Genomic DNA, 17,845 nt, shown 5'->3' with positions numbered 1-17,845 from the left:
TTACAAATTCATCAGTCACTGCCCAGATTCAACCTCCTTTTTTTGCCAGCTGTCATAATGAAAGAAACCAATCCAAATTCTAAGAATTTTTGTCTTTTTTTGGTGTCCTCTGTCTTTCAGTCCACCTGGATAACCAGTTTGGGCAATTGGAACTGCTGGCCTGTAGAGAACATTTCCCCACAGTCATTAAAGACTCCATTAGTTTTGCTACAAGTAGAAACATTTCCATAGCACTGTCTTGGAATTAATTCCAGTAAAGAAATTTCAGATTTGTGAGATGTCATTTCTCTTCTATCATCTTAGAAAATCATTCTGTTTTGAACTGCATGATGTAAGGGAGAGTGATGTTGGAGACTTCTCAGCTTTGGCTTTCTTTCCACCAATGCAAATTTCAGGTTTCATTTCACCCCGACAAAGATCATCAACTCTATTAAAAGAGATCTGCTGGAAAGTAGTTCAGAGAAAAAGGGAGAAAGTATGCTCTGTGATCACAGTCTGCTCAGGAATTTATTCATTTTTCTCTTATGAAAGTATTAACATATTTTTATTTAATTTTGTCTTGTCTAGACCAGCCTGTGGCAGTTTAATAAATCACAAAAGCAAAGGAAGAAACTTGTAAGAGTGCGGATGGTATAGGATGCAGAAGTGTATTTTCAAATGTATATTTTACTTTTAAAACTTTTTGAAGTATATTTGAGTTGTTCTCGGGGTTTTACTCTGTTAGTAAAAATCTAGATAGCACAAGCTAGATCAGACTGTTGTTCATTAGTAGCTGACAGCTTTTCAAATTCATGATGAATTCTAAGAATTGCCTGCACAGACCTCATCAAGTTCAAAAGGCCAAGAACAAGGTCCTGCATTCAGGACACTGCCAAGCACAAATACAGGTTGGGCAGATCATGGATTGAGAGCAGCTCTGGGAAGGAGACTCAGGGGTGTTGATGCATCAGAATCAGCTGTGAGCATCTGAGCATTTGCGGTCCACAAAGCCAAACCTGTCCTGGGCTGCATCAAGAGCAGCGTGGGCAGCAGGTGAGGGAGGGGATTCAGCCCCTCTCATCTGGGGAGGCCCCACCTGCAGTTCTGAGTCCAACTCTGGGGTCCCAAAATAGGAAGGATATGAGCCTGTTGGAAAGAGGCCACAGAAGGCCGTGAATGTCATCCAAGACTGGAGCACCTCCCCTGTGTCGACAGAGAGAGCTGGAGATGGAGCAGCTTTCCAGTACCTAAAGGAGATACAAGAGAGCTGGAGAGGGACTTGTGACAAGGGCATGTAGTGGTTAGTCAAGGGTTAATGACTGCAGACTGAGAGGGAGTAGGTTTAGATCAGATGTAAGGAGAAAATTCATTCCTATGAGGGTGGTGAGGCCCTGGCACAGGTTGCCCAGAGAAGCTGTGTCTGCCCCATCCCAGGAATTGTCCAAGGCCAGGCTGGATGGGATTTTGAGCCACCTGGTCTGGTGGAAGGTGTTCTTGCCCATGGCAGGGAGGTTGGAATGAGATGTTTAATGCTTTGTCCAATCCAAACAATTCTGTGATACTGCTCAAACTCTTCTCATGCAGAAATAATTTTGCCTTCTAATGGATTTGTAAGTTGTAGATCAGAAGCATCACCCTTGCCAATTCTGTGGCGTGTTTCTTCTCACAGGATTGATTGGCTCAAGGAATAGTTCCCCACAAAAGCCTTGGCAGATCTTTAGAGCCTGGGAGTCATGCTTTGGGGACTGCAGAAGTAAAACCCATCAGTGGAAGATGGCATTCTGTTTTAAACCTGTAGTTGTTTTAGAGAGAGGCACAACAGTAAGAAATCTCAGAAAATATATGTTAATTTTCCCCAGTCTGTGCCTCTTTCCAGCATCTTTTCTTTTTCTGTTTAGTTACTTGAAGGAAACTCACAAGAAATATGCATTAGTGTTAAACTCTCACTATACAGAAATAGTGTGGTTTTAGGCTGTCTCTCCTGATTGCCCCCACTTACCACTCCTTCATTTGTATCACACAGCAGTCCTCGAGTGGATGAAATCCACCTGTTTTGGGTGTAATTTAACTGGGGAATATCTTCCACGTGCTCATTTAAGGTTCTTCCACCACTGACAGAAGTTTAACTTCATGGGAGTGCAACAACCACTGATAATCAAAGCACTGATGGCATTGCAGAGTGTGGAGGCTGAGTCTCCACCCTGCTCTGCTCTGTCTCCTGCTCCTGTGTCTCACTGCCAGCTGATATGGACACATCACAGCACCCAAATTTGAAACCCATCCTATCAAAAACACTGCAGTGTGGTTGTTGTAGCAGGAGTTTGTATTTGGTGGTAAATGTATTATGTCAATTCACAGGTAGAATGCAGAGATGTTGTTACAAGTGTCACTGGTGTCAGAGCAAAACCAACTTAGAATCTAAATTATGTGTCAGTGTCTCCCTTGTTAAATTTTTCATTATTTATTTAAAAGAAAAAACCACAAAATTAAGATTGTTTTGTAATTATGTAACTTGGCAGTTGAGGACAGTAACACACTGTTTTCATAGCTGTGGTACGTTAATTTTTCATCAATGTTAAGCAAAACTGTAGTCTGGATATTGTCATATAAGGCTGAACCTTGGATCACATTCTCAGAAACTGAGTAACCTGAAGTTATGAATCATGCCTTAAGATTTTTTAATTTCTATCATATGCTTTCATGACAGTTGGTAGTATAAAAAGAACCATGGCAACATGGTTGGTGGGAGAGAAAATAAATTTGAGAAGGTAGTAATTATTAATCACTCTAACAAAAAGCAGTTAGGCAAATAATTCAGACCAGAGCATATTTGTATAGCTAATTAAAAAAATAAATAAAAAACCAAAGGATAATTATTAGAAGTATAAAAATGTGAGTGATTTTTTTGATAAATAACAGGTGGCAACCCCCTCCTCTTGTCCCTACAGATGAATAATCAGTTCTCTGATATAAGAGCAGGGAGCTAATATAGATCACAAAATGACATCTGAGCTGTCACTAACTGCCATGGAACAAAAATGTGGGGTTAGATCTAAACCAAATAATTAGAGGGGATGTTTCATCTGGACAAGTGGTCATATCTATGAAAAATAACTGTTATGTGAAGGAAGAGAATGGCCCTGAATAAGGAAACTACCAATTCCCTTAGTCCACAACTGCTGCTGCTCCCCTGGGGCTTAGCAATCAAAACAAGAGGGTTTTTTCTCAACCATTACACACAGCAAGTCCATGGAAAAAGTTCTTTTTAAGAAAAATTTGCTCACTGATGGCCTTGAGTGCAGATTGAACTAGGTAGTAAAGTAACATTATTGAAAGGAAAATGTAATATTTGAACTCTGATCCCTGTCATTCTGTCAAGGCTAGGAACTTATGCTAGGTTTTTGGCTCAAGACAAAACATGATTGTATATACACTCTTAGAGATGGGTGTGGGTTTTTTACATTTGTTTGGGTTTAATTTTAAATTTTTTTTTCTTTTTGTTGTTGTTTGTTTTGTTTTTTTGAATAAATAGAAGTGAGAGGAACATGAAAGAGAACAGCGAGAATTCGTCCAAAAGATGTGGTTAAGTGTAAATTTTCCAGCTATGCTCGGAGGCTCTTTAATGTGACCTTCTGTGATTTTTTCTGCAGAAGTCTGACCTTTAAACCTGTCCTGCCATTTTTCAGAGCTGCCAAGAAAACTGGTGCTACTGCGCTGTTTCCCCCCCAGTGATTAATGTGACTTGTGAGAAATCTCTGTTTTCCTTGTGTAAGATGAAGGAAAAGGAGGAAGGAATCTTTATTATTTGTTCAATTGCTATGAAGGTTGTCCATCTGTATAACAGAAATCTCTATGCTTAAGAGTGTTTTGGCAGGGGTAATACTGCTCCCAAAAAATGTACAAATGTCCCTGCTTCTTTAAAATAGCATTGCTGTGTTCCCATGATCAGAATACTATTTACGAATTCTTGAGTGAAAGTCAAACAAAACTTTATAATAGAAAATATGTTAAATATTTATTTTATTCAAATCAAATAAAATTTTTTCAAATAAAATTTTTCTGCATTTCTAGAACATGGGTAAAGCAGCTAGTTGTTCTTTTGTGCTGGATTTCTATGGACAGCGTGCACAGCTTCTGAAACAGCCAGTGATAATTAAATTAGATCATCACAATGAGCAACAAGTTAATGCACACATACAAATATTCATAACATCTGAATCAGGAACTTCAAGTAGGTACATAAAGCTAGTTGAGTAAGGATTTGATTTGTAAACAGGTGCTGTGTTGAAGTTTGAAAAATGCCATTAACTCAGGAATGACTTGGTTTTAGTTATGAAGTTTTACTGGATGTTTTGACTTTAGGCTATGGATCTACCTGTTTTAGATGGTTTGGCCTACTGAAAAAGTAATTGAGATTTTTCCTCTTCTATTTAAATCAGCATAAGGAGTGACTGTTTAAATGTGACAATATCTGATACGTGCTCAAGTCATCACCCTCAGTAGGATGGAGGGCCCAGTGTCTGTTACTGTCTGAAGACTTTTCTGCAGCCTTGTAAAAATGAATTTGCTGCTTGATTTGAATTCCTGGAAAAGGGAGATGAAAATCATTCTAATTGAAATCTTAGAAGACTAAAGAAAAGCTAAAGTCTCAGTGATCATAGAGACTACCTCAGTTGAATCTGAAGACCTATTTGTATAAAATTAACTAACCTGAAGGCCATAAAATTGATTCCCTGCAGCAAATATTTCTACTGAAAAAATTCCAGCTAAAGCTGTTTGAGAGAAATGGGGAGTAAAAATTAACACTACTCATTTTACATGGGAGGAGGTTATTTACATCTGAATATTTACTCGTAATAATTTAGATATTTCTCTGGGATTTAGAAAGGATAATTTATAAAGAATTTTAACTGTTCAGAGAAACCATCTGTGAAAGCAGGAAGTTTTGAGTCAAATTAAAATTATTTAATGTTCATTATTCATTAATTAAATAACAGTTCACTTATTATGATTGGTTTGTACATAGGCATGTATTTTTAGTCCTAAATACAGAGAAAACAATGCTATTTATAATTTTAATTTAATCAATATTATCAATTGATAATTATTAGTATCATCAACCATTTAAACAATGTAACAATTTATAATTAAAACGTTTATTTACTGTATTTTACTTTGCTGTTTACTTTTATTTCCTAAATTGTAACAGTATTACAGAATAGTAACTTAGGTTGATAAATTTAGGTCGATTATCTCAAATTGTTTAGAAAAATGAACTGCAATAGTTACTTTGCCTTGCAAATATTCTAATGGATTTATTCAGCTTGAATGTAGAGATCAAGACAGAAGGTGATTCTTAAATTTTGATGTAAAGAGTCTAAAAGGCTGTTATTGCTTTAAGCACTTATTAGCAGTTGTCTATTTCATGGAGAAAATTCTAAGTGTACCTCTCTGGTTCACTATGTCAAGAGACTTTTTAATCCATTGATGTACTTGAAAAGTAGTATTTTCTGTCTGGAGAGGAAATATCTAATAAGTGAGCTCCAAGCAGGATCTGTACAGCGGGAGATAAGCCAGAGGGGAAGGTCTGTTTCGAACAGTCAATTATTAGTTTCTGCTTTAATAAAACCAAAGCCTGCAAGGGATTGAGTTTGGTTTCCTCATAAGTGTGGAGACAATAGTTTTGTCTTTGCCAAATCATTTTTTTTTCTCTCTCTCAAGTTCTTTAGAACCACATGAGTACCCCAAAGTTGGTAATGTATCTGTGAAACATGTTGCCCACCCACACTTGCACAAGATTTGTTTTTGTGAGTTGAAACTTGTGCTGCTGTTGCTGTTTGTGAAGGCTCCCAGACCACTCACACACTGTTTCTGAACCCTTTGTGGTGCTCTTTAAAAGTCACTGGCACAGTTTTGCTGTTTACATGCAGATCTAAGCAGAGACAGGGTATTCCCATTACTGGTTCCAACCTTCAAATCTTCTTGGTTATGACAGTGTAGAAAAATGAATGCAGCAGATCTATTCTGTGTGAGCCCTCCACAGCAGAATGTGACTGTAGGATGCATAGAACAATTGAAAAGCACCTCATTGATACTTATCCATGTTTTGAAGCTGCAACCTCAGGAGATAGCTTTTACTGTAGAAAAGTTAAAGGATGAAATAATGCCTCATGTCCAAATATGTGGATATGCCAAAAAAAAGTATGTCAGGTGGTTGCAGTAGCAATTCTTTCCCTCACAAACTGATCTGCCAGGTGGTCAAAACCGAGCAGACAGAAATGTGGAGAAATCTCGATTTAAAGGCCTTTATACTCTCACTCCATGATTCATGGATTCACAACTATCTAATAAACACTTTCAACATCTTCCCCATAGAGAGGAAGAGGCTTTTTCTGATTGACAGCAGAAATAAACTGCACAGACTCAGGGAAATTCAAGTGTAGGCCTTGCTTCAGACTGCTCTAATTTTTGCTTTTTAAGAGGTTCTAGTAAAAGATGTGATGGTGTTCACAGGGGTCTCAGGTTGAGGGAAGAGACGAGAATTTGACTCCATGTTTCAGAAGGCTTGATTTATTATTTTATCATATATATTACATTAAAACTAGACTAAAAGAATAGAAGAAAGGATTTCCTCAGAAGGCTAGCTAAGAATAGAATAAGAAAGAATGATAACAAAGGTTTGTGGCTCGGATTCTGTCTGAGCCAGCTGGGCTGTGATTGGCCATTAATTAGAAACAACCAACATGAGACTAATCACAAATCCACCTGTTGCATTCCACAGCAGCAGATAATCAATGTTCACATTTTGTTCCTCAGGTCTCTCAGTTTCTCAGGAGGAAAAATCCTAAGGAAAGGATTTTTCATAAAAGATGTCTGCGACAAACAGATACCATCAATAAGAAAATAGATATAGATGCTACTGTTATTAATAAGCATTGCTTGTGATATACTGAGTTTGCATTACTTTAGTAGAGTGACTGATAAGGGAATGTGTGGGACAGACTGCAAATACCTTTAGCATTGAAGTAAATATTTATATGCAGCATTTGTTGTTTCATGTGAGACAGTAATCTGTGAGCAAATCTCAGGGGTTTAAAAGTTAACTTTTCCTGGAGCAACAACTAGCAATGAGTCTGTTCTCAAAGTTTATCTGATCTTACGAGTCATAGTAAGGAATAGAAAAAGAGATAACTCTTATGGAGGTTGTTCCCTTTGATTTATATATAATTCTTTTTTCAGAAAAACTATGAACATTTAAGAAGTTCTCTTCCTATTATAACACATTCTGGCTCCTGAGACTGCAGAGATATGCCAAAAATAAAAGTTGGATTTAAAAAAACAAGTGGCTAGAATCTAGGAGAGAAAGATTTTTATCAGAGCAATTTTACTTGTAGAAAATTCAGGAGAAAAAGTTTTTCTCTGCAGAAACCTTGAAAATTTCAGCTTTCTGTTAAAATTATCTGTACATGTTTTGTCCAAGTGGTAATTGTGGTATCAGTCTTTTAAATTGTGAAGAAATGCTTCCTCAAAAATCTATCTTTAGACCTACAGAATGAGAGAGTCACAGTAGGTGCAAGATCTAAGACAGTCAAATTAATTAGCATTTACCTCCACTGATTGATTAACTTGATGGTAGGTGGTGTAGCTGAGATGTAAATTACCTCATTAGTATGGTGATAAAAATTCAGTAAAATTAGATATTATTGGAGTTAGTTACTACTTTTAAAGTAAAGAATTATTTTCAGTTAGCTCATAATAGCATGAGCTGTGAGTAGAGGCACATAGTAGAATATTTTCTTCCACATTTTGCAGGAGTCTTTAAAGTTGGTGGAAATAGTGTAATAGTTCTTCTGCTATTCTAGCTTTGGGTTCTGATAGGTAGTTGTAAGTTTATTTTTACCAAGTATTTCTGTAAGTCTTTGAAGCACTGGAACCTGGGCAGTGCTGGTCATTGCCTTTTCCTGGTCAGTTCTGAGTGAGCTGATATTCAGCTCATTTCACTGATACAGACTTTGTTGTGTTTGTAGTTGCATGTCAGAGATTTCTAGCCTCATCACATCAAATTTTCAATCCAGGACAGTTGAGTCAAAATATTAATCCAGTATTAAACTAATAGACTAATTAAATTAGAGTAAATTCCTAGAAGCAATTCTGTGGTTTAGTTACTTTATAAATATGTAGAAATCATCAGCACTCACCAATCCTTCCAAAGTATGTTCTAGTCTATTGGATTTGTGAATTTATGGCATTATTATGACTTTATGTAGCCCTTGAAAACAAATCAGTGAAACCAGTAGAAAATTATTACAGCTAGGTGTTGTAGCATTATGTGGGCAGATACAATTAGTTCAGGAGCTAAACCTTGAAGTGCTGTACACAGCAGAGTCCAGGGATAATAGTGCAGTTCTGTGGTAAATAAGGGACACAGATTTACTTCAATTTTTACCCTGAATTACATTGAAAGAACTCTGAGAGTAAGATTTAGTCTAGATCTGAGAGAAATTATTGAAAAAGACAGGTTTTCCAAACTGTCTACCTGATATATAAGAAGCTATTTGGAAATTGAAAGTATCCTAAATTTTTCATCTCCTTAACTTCTCTGAAAGAAAGAGTCACAAATGCTGATTTTCACTATTTTGGGACTGATTTTGGGCAGTTATCTCAGTGTGATGGCATGCTTGCAAAAGAGACATACCTGACTTTGAAAATGCAGTAGTCACTCGTATCTCTCTTGACTTCATTCTCTAAGAACAGTACATTTCTCACTTGCAAATGTTGCACTTTTCAGTGATTTTTATTGAGTGATACTGACTTTAATTATTTTGTTCTGCTGTTGTGGATATGACAGTCTCTGAAGGAGAAAGGATTATCTGAAAAAAAGAGAAATGTCTGTTTTTGAGAGATGCAGCCTGGATTTACATCACACAAAATATTTCTATCACCCAAGGGGTGTAAATACATCTATTGATTTGATTCAAACTGTTTTCTGTCATTGGCACCTCATATATTGTGTGCATGCATCTGCACAGCAAAGTGACCCATAAAAATGATGAATAGGAGCTGTATTGAAATCTGTCACTTGCTGAGTCACGCTTTCCAAAAATGTTGATGACAAAGTAGGTGTAAATGATTTTCCTGTAAAATCCTCTGAAGATTAATTTGGTGCTTTGTTACATTAATTCAGTGTCAGGTATCAGAAGCAGCCCATCTTTCTGCAGTCAAACTCAGTCAATTTCAGAATGCCAAATGTGCTGTTGGACGCATCAGCAGCAGCGTGGGCAGCAGGTGAGGGAGAGGATTCTGTTCCTCTGCTCTGTTCTGCTCTGGTGAGACCCCATCTGCAGAGCTGAGTCCAGCTCTGGGGTCCCCAGCACAGGAAGGACAGGGACCTCTGGGAAAAAGAGGTCACCAGGATGATTAGAGGGAGCATCTCTCCTGTAAGTAAAGGATGAGAGAATTGGGGTTGTTCAGCCTGGAGAAGAGAAGGCTGCAGGGTGACCTAATGTGGCCTTCCGGTTCTTGAAGGGAGCCTCCAGGAAAGACAGAGAGAAACTTCCTACAAGAGCATGCAGTGACAGGACAAGGGAGAATGGACTCAAACTGACAGGGAGTAGATTTAGATTGGATATTAGGGGAAGTTTCTTACTGTGGGGGTGGTGAGGCCATGGTACAGGTTCCCTGGAGAAGTTGTAGATGCCCCATCCCTGGAAGTGTTCAAGGCCAGGATGGATGGAGCTCTGAGCAACCTGCTTCAGTGGAAGGTGTTTCTGCCCATGGAATGAGATGATCTTTAAGGTCTCTTCCAACCCAAACAGTTCTATGATTCTGTGTTCTGTGATCTCCTTCTCCATTGATTCTGCGATCTCCTCCATTGATTCTGCTAATGGAAAAGATTGACTTCTACATTTTTTATTAGGGCTTTGATGAGCCAGCTTACTGTATGAGGTGATTAGGGCAACTGAGCTGATCACTGGAAGTGCCAATCTTCAGTATAGACATTGGGAGAAAATATCTGTAATTGGTAATTTCTTCTAACACTGCTGAAGCTGAGAAGGAAATCTTCCTCAGGATTTGGCTCTCAGGAGTATGGAGAGTTACTGAGCTTCGGTCTCCATGGATGCAGAGGTGCCCTTGATTTCAAATTCAAAAAAGTATTCATTAAGATGTGAGCATAGTTATTACTTTCTCAGTTGTGGGAATTTGGGATGTTAATTTTACTTTGACTCAGTCTGTATCCCCCTGTCAGGTATACTTCTTATAATTATCTTAAAATAGCACTTTGCTTAGCATTCAACTCATCTTTGAAGAGTTTTGAAAACTCAGCTTTTTCTGCCTATCTTTACATGTAAATCCAAATATGTGCATATTATTTAGTTCATTAGTTTTCCTTTATGTATGTATAAATTATTGCAATGTATAAATTATTGCAATATCAATTTGGTATGGGTTGTGGCATCTTTTGGTGGAGCTGACGATAACATAGATTGATTCAGTCATTAAATGTAACACTTTTTCAGTCTATTGTTTTCCTTCCATTTCAGAAAAATAATTTTTGTAATCACCTCTTGCAAAACATAGTTTTCCTAGTTTGTTTGCTTGGTACAATATGTAGGCCCCATTAAAAGGTTAACAGTGTTGTAATTTTTAGTCAGGGAACTTAGAATTATTGTAATAACTTATGAGCTAATTGTTGCTGTATTCTGTTTCAGGGCATTATTACTTAGACACTAATGCATATTTCAGCTAAAAGAAATTCAATTCGGTGTGATTTTCCTATGTAAATTTATATGTAAATTTAAACCTGAAACTCACTGCCCTTTTAGCTTCTGATATTAAATGTTCTGTGCAAATTTTTCCCTTCTAGGTAATTTCCTGTACTGCAATATGAATGGATTCCTTGCTAAGCAGGTTTTACAAATATATAATTTGCTTTAGGTGTTTAGTCCTAAATTTCAAGCAGTTCAATCTGCTGTTCTGATAGACTTCACTGCTGATGAACAGTTGGTGCCTTTTTGAGAGCTGGTATTTTATAAGGCAAAATATGCCAAGTAAAATGGGAAAAAAAACAGTATCAAGAGAATAGCAATGCTGTGGTTCTCTAGCCTCATAACCCTATGTGGAAAGGAGAGGATTATCTTGGAAATTCATTTACATCTCAGAGAGAAAAAAAAAAAAGGCAAAAAAAACGGAAGACCTTGTACAGTGAGGGAGTAATGGAGAGATCTTCTCCATTAACTTAGGAGTGAACAGGGAGCCTGAAGGACACAGTGCCTCAGGGCAGAGGAGTTCCATGTGTGAATGATGAGTGCCAGAAAGACCCAGCTGAGTCTGGGCATGGGTGTCTGGGTTGGGGTGTGTGGGGAAAAGGATGGTGAGGTGTGACCTGGGACACTTTGCATCAAGCACTTTAAGAGCCAGAACTGATTTCTAGAAGTAGTTTGACCAAACTGGGCTGAGCTCTATTGAATGTGGCCCTCTTCTCAAACTGTTCTCAATTGCTGCTGCTGAACTCAATGGAGCCTCTTTTGTTCTGAGAAACAGAAATGAGTTAATAATGAGAATATAGCAGGAGACTCAAACTCCTGCTACTGATATGTAGACACTGATGGGGATGTTGAAAGCTTTGGTCATTTTGAGCCTATGGAGGAGAGAAGCCAGGATCTGTTGTTTCAACAATATTGCCACCATTCCAGGCTCAGTCCTTGTGTGAGCAACATTCCTGCTTGTCAGGTGCAGCACAGAGATAGAACTTGTTACTCGTCCATCTAGAAGAACCATCATTTGGACAAGGACCCACAAAGGGAAGATTTTCTGCTGCATTATCTCACCAGGCCTATCAAAATAACTTTCCTGCTGCTTACTCAAATTAAAAATTTGCTTCTGTTGCCACAGCCTGGCAAACTCGGGAGCAAATCCAAATGCTTTCACCTCAAGGTCTATGGATTGAAAAAGCTTCAAACAATGTGGAATGAATGCCATCTCCTTAATGAAATTGGATTTTAATTTAAAATAATTCTTCTAAAGAATAACAGCTTTAGTGAGTCTCTTTAGACACTTTGGCCAGGCGGGGTTTTTATTGACACATGCTGATGGTGAGAAACAGGATTATTATTGAAGATGGAACACAGAGAATTGCTATGCACAGTAACTGTAGAATGTGTCCATCTTCCTGCAGATTACCTTGTTGAACTTAGAAGAGGATTAGTTGATATTTCAGTGCAGTGTATACATTAATAAAAGTAAAATTGCATATTATGGACTTAAATAAATTAGATCCAGTTGCTCAAAGAAGGAAATAGAGAGAGGAATGATGAGAAAGTCTTTGGGAAAAAATATGTCAGGAAAGTATTTCAGCACACAAGTGTAATATCACAAATGATCAATTGAGGATGGTGAGCATCTTTTGAAACAAGAGTCTGGTTTACAAAGTATCACACCTATGCATAGACAGGCTATTAATGAAGGATTGAGTGTTAGAAGTCCATTGTTTTTTCAATTTCCACAGAGAATAAATGTTATCTCATATTTACATTTTGTTTTATTTAATTTTAACTCTGGTGAGATTATTGTAAATAACCTGAACTGTACAAGAATTGGGTAATTGAAAGTTCTAAAGGAATAATAGCATGACATATTGCACAAAAGTGGCTCTATTTTGGTGACTGGCAGCCTTGATATAAGAAATGTTTGAGGAAAGAGATTAATTTCCTTCTTTTCTCAACTTTTACATTTCTCCTCTATCAAAATATTTATAAAATACTCAGCACTGAAATGTGGAACTAAATTAATGACTATAAATGTGTTTGGAAATTGCCTGTGATGTTCTTCTTTTACATTCGGTCTGATAAAATGGCACTGTCAAGAAAAATAAGAAAAATAGAACTCTTAGCAATTGCATGGGCATTTTGTTATTTATCCTAGTTCTATGCCTCCATAACAATCCAATAAGGCCTGGAAACATAAAAAAAAAAATTTATATATATATATGTATATAAATTTATTTTTTTTAATACATCTGCTCTTATTACCACCTATGAATTAGCAGATCATTGAAATGTGTATGGCAATTCCAGGCAATTTTCCTGGGAAATTCCAGGGAAATACATAACCCTAAGCATTCGTTTTAAACTGGCAAGAGAAAATTGTTTTATGATAATACTGGCAATGTAAAATTTCCTTTGTGTACAAGATTAAAAAGATTTCTTTCATAGTTGTTGCTTTTTTCCAAATCAGCTGTCCCATATTTCCTTTTTACTGTAAAAGTATTTTTTTAACTCAGCATGTAGATGCTTTACAATAAAATTGTTATGAAGCCTTTGGCAATAAAATGGTAGATAGATTTAGAAACTTGTTTACACCAGTAAAAACTATTAATCTGAGCTTTAAAATATTTTATGGCAAATTTAAATCCCATTTTACTGATGCAAGGCACTTAAATGATTTAAATTGTTGGTGTAATCTTGCCATCTGTAGAACATTAAATGTGTTTTATGTATATTCCAGTAGTCATTGTCTATAAATGGAAATGTATAGAAATTTACCAAATCATAGGCAGGCTGAAATCAGTGGGAGGCAGCTCTGTGTGGGGTCATAAAAGTATTTCATATTCATTTTTAGTGTGTTATTAATTTTAATAAGCATTTTATATTTTTCTCCTTTCATATTGCAACTTGAATTATTTACTTTAAAAAAAACAACTATGTGGAATAATTTTGCTGTGAGAAGCAAATCACTATATCTTAAAAAAGCCAAACCAACGTGGATTTTGAAATAAACTGCTTGGTTAGAGCAAAGAAAAGAGAACAAAAAAGAGTAGACACAAATATAGGTACAGAGAAATAAATACATATTCTTATTTTTGGATTTTGTGTATTTTGTATGGATAAATATGTATAAATAGAACATATATATTTTAAACTGCAGATGTGCCTCCTGGATTATCACATTGTGCTGCCTTCATAAGTAAATTCCTTCTGGTCTATTCAAAGTGCTTTATTTCATGAATTGTATTGATATTGATGCAGACTGGGCACACAGGATGGATTTACACCATTTCTAATTTACAGCAAAAGGAACTCTTCTGAAATGTAGCAGCTGTGAAGAGTGAGCTGTCTCTGCCCAATTCCTGCTCATCCTAAAGGTGTAAAATATGCAGATTTATCTAATGAGACCATATTTTGGCTCTGTTTTATTACAGTAACTGGAGTTTTTTATGCACTTTTAACTGTATCAATGTTTTCCAGCTGGTCAAGGAAAGATGGTCTTTGCCCTGGACTTTAAACAAAGATACAGAGATCACTAGTGAGGGAAATGGCCTAAAGGAATAAGAGAGGGAACATTTATTGTGGTGGTGTTGTTGTAATGTCAAGTATTATGATGTAACTTATAAATTAAGGAACCAGATCCAGCAGAATTAAGCCTAATCATTTGCCAGTTTGCAAAGTAGTTATTTGTGGAATTTTCCAGTTTCTTGGCTGTTGGGAGACAGTTTGGAGATTTTACCTGCTTGGCATTACAGCAGATGGGCTTAGGAGGTGTATTTTGGCAAGCCTTGGTCATATCTTGGAAGGTGCAGTGAGCTGTTACAATGCAGACCAGCCAGGAAGATTTGAACTTTTCCGTATTTATGGAATTAAAGAGTTTACAATTTGAAGGTTGTCTGAAATTTTTCTTTCTTTCTGCTGCAACTTGGCTTTTTAGGGGTAGTTCACACATCAAAAAAAGCTGCAACCTGAGTTTGCCTAAGTGTAAACAATGAGTAAGTACCTTACACTTTTTGAGAAATATCTTTTAAGTGTAATTGCTCATAATTAATTTTGTGATTTTGGATTTTTTTTTTCTAGGATACTGTTGGAATTAATATTCCCATCACTAATCCTACCAATAAAGTTCTCAAGATGAGTGTGCTGCTGGACCATCCATCCCTATTTGGGGAAAACTCTTTCATTCTCAAGCCCAAACAAACATTTTCATATCACCTGCAGTTCTCTGCAGCTGCTGTTGGCGCTTTTGCTGGAAGGTATGGTGTACAGTTTTGGTACTTGTAATTGTGGCTGTTTTACTAATAAATTGACTACTTTCATTGAAACCTAAGTTCCTTGATGAAAATATTGCCCTAAAAACGACCACAGAAGTTATTAAATGGAATTAAGAAAATTTCCAGCTTTAAAAGTATTGTGTCCCTAACAGTAGCTTTCCTCTCGGGGGAAAAGCATTATTGACAGGCAATAGAATAACTCCTACAATAGAATAACTGTAGTGAACTCTAGTTCACTACAATTTAGTGAACTAGTTAGAAGCCCCCCTTGAAAACTTCTGAACAGTTGTTTTTTTTTTTTAAATTTTTAAGTTCTGTAAAAGGAATAGCACAATTTAATTTTCTTCTGAGAAGAAATGAAATTGTAAAAAACAAACTAAAACATGTGGAGAACCCTTTAACTCTCTTCACTTAAATCCATTTACCTTCATGATCTTCTGTTACTTAACCATGATCCACTAAATGAATATGGGGAGGTTTTAAATTAAAATTTTTTCATTACATTGGAAATCCCAGTGAAAATCTGTAGATATCTTAATTAGCAATAAAAAGACAGATGACCTCTTGGTCTTAGTTTCAACTAAAACAGTTCAGCAAGTAATTGAACAGTGTAGAATTGCAAAGCTTACTTTCCTGGAATTTGGTTACCAAACCATTATTTAGTCTAAAGGCTAATTGAAAAACAATTCTCTGTTTTTCAGTTATCTCAACTGACTGGCAAAAATATGGGGACGGGGTGGAGGATGGGGTGGTCATTTAAGAGGAGGGCAGACACAAACACCAGTTTTGAAATAATATATTCAAAGTCAAAATCCATTCAGAGATTTATTCAATTTGCTTGTATTGATTTTTCTAAAGACCAGAATAATGTCAGATGTCATTGAGTGATACAGATTCAAATAATACTGTTTTATAAAAATGAGTACTTTTATAACTCTACTAAGTATCTTTATTTTGTAGAAATTATGCTATCTTAAACTGAAGATGAGAATAGAGCTCATCTTTTTTGTTTTGATACCAGATAATATTTCTGGTATGAAAATATTTTTCAAGTGCAGAATTTCCAAATAATAAGATAAATGTTTATTTTAACAGGACAAAATTTTGGGCTCAGCTTTGGTGGGCTGGGGCTTAGGGGATATATGCAGAGGTGAAATAAAGCACATGTGCACATTCTCCAAATGGTTTTGCAGTTTTGCTTCAGAAGTGTGCAATAGCTCTTTTAAATTGCAGTAGCTCCCACAGGCTGCAATTACAGCTGGGCAGAGGTACTTGCACATTACATCCACACTATTAACTTCTTTTTCTGAAACCATGCTCTGTTTCCTTTGCTATGTTAGCAGCTGGGAAGAACTGTTGGAAAAAGGGATTGTGGCAGGTGTACCTTTTCAAATGGTTGATTCTTTCCTAGAGCTGTTTTATGCTCACTTTAAAAGCTCTGTTGGCACAGGGGATGGTCTGGAACCATAAAGTCATGGAATGGACATAGTTACCTATAATTTAGAAAAAGAACTCATCCTTAGAGGGTCATGGGTTTGTACAGTGCATTTCTTCTGAGTTTTTATATGCTTCCAGTGCTTTGGTTTAATATTATTATGACTCAGCTACTCAAAAATCATCAAGAAATAGAAAAAAATTCTGCAGTAGGAAAGGACTGTATTAGAGTGTCTGTAACTGAAATATATTGCTGTACATATCTCACCCAGCAGGATACAATTTTCAGTCATGACAATCCTTGATTGTATATCAAAGCAGTATATTGAATATTCCTTGAAGTGTATCTCTTTGTCATGCTTATAGGGATGTGTCTATATCTATTTCTCACTTTACCACTAGATTTGAAAAAATTTTCCTTTTTAAAATTATTGTATAGTATTTCTGTTACTTTGCCCTTCAAAATGACTAAAAAGAAAATACTGTGATAGTGAAATGAAATTAAAGCTTTCTCTTATAAGCTGAAATATGTTTGGGTCGTATTTTTGATAAAAGCAAGCTAACAAACAAAAAAATAAAATTGAATTTTATTTTTAATGAATTATTTTTACAATGAATTTTATTGGTTGAATTGAAGAAAGATGAAGAAGAGATTTTGTTGCATCGGGAATTCTAAATATTATTACACTTGGTAGCTGAATTCAAATACCAGTGAGAGCTGTTAGAAGAAAAATATGATCTAATTAAAGAAATCACTGTGCTGAAATCATTAGGTTTCCCCTCAATTTTAATCTGTTTGGGTTTTTTTTAAAAATCTGAAAAAAACCAGCTGTCATATTAAGCTTCTGTATCTGTTTTTAGTGTCATGTTCCGGTCAGATGTGGTTGGAGAATTTTGGTATGCCCTGAAGTTCAATGTGGAGAAGCCATCACCAGCTGCCCTGCCTGATATAGGATGTGAGCTTGGAAAGTGAGTAGTTCATGGTGCTGGACTGGGTCTCTGCTTTATCATGGAAAACATATGCAAATTTAAACTCAGAATAGTGCTCTATGTCTGCTGTAGAAGATTGCAGAATTTTTTTTAGATATATTTGCAGGTAGGTGAAATATTCCTTACAGAAAAACAATTGAAATGAAATTTTAGCCTCTATGTAAACTTCCTTTGAATCATTTTTGTAGAAATAATTTTAACAATACCGCAGAATCTAAGTACCCAGATCCATTGTACAGAGCTCTGTAGGTTTGCTTTATTTTCTGGTTTTTTCCTTCTCTCTGAACTAGGAGTTTACAGAAAATCTTGCTTTACAAATGCTGGTGTACCCGTTAGCAGTATCTTTTAACCTCAAGAAATGGCTAAATAATGCAGTTTCTTTCCTGCAGGCCCTGGGATAGACAT

The 17,845-nt window shown here is 36.3% G+C and overlaps 1 protein-coding gene across 1 annotated transcript in view; it reads left to right on the top strand.

The window, feature by feature from the left end:
- The window catches only part of CFAP47 (cilia and flagella associated protein 47), a 259,943-nt gene that overhangs the window by 163,084 nt on the left and 79,014 nt on the right, over positions 1-17,845 (top strand). The window contains exons 52-53 of the mRNA XM_058045574.1: positions 14,823-14,998; positions 17,312-17,419. Of these exons, the coding sequence (XP_057901557.1) occupies positions 14,823-14,998; positions 17,312-17,419 (284 nt within the window). The remainder of the gene's footprint in view (positions 1-14,822; positions 14,999-17,311; positions 17,420-17,845) is intronic.

The sequence above is a fragment of the Melospiza georgiana genome, chromosome 2 (assembly GCF_028018845.1).
Source record: "Melospiza georgiana isolate bMelGeo1 chromosome 2, bMelGeo1.pri, whole genome shotgun sequence".
In the NCBI taxonomy this organism is placed as follows: domain Eukaryota; kingdom Metazoa; phylum Chordata; class Aves; order Passeriformes; family Passerellidae; genus Melospiza; species Melospiza georgiana.
This window is presented reverse-complemented; position numbering and strand designations above follow the sequence as displayed.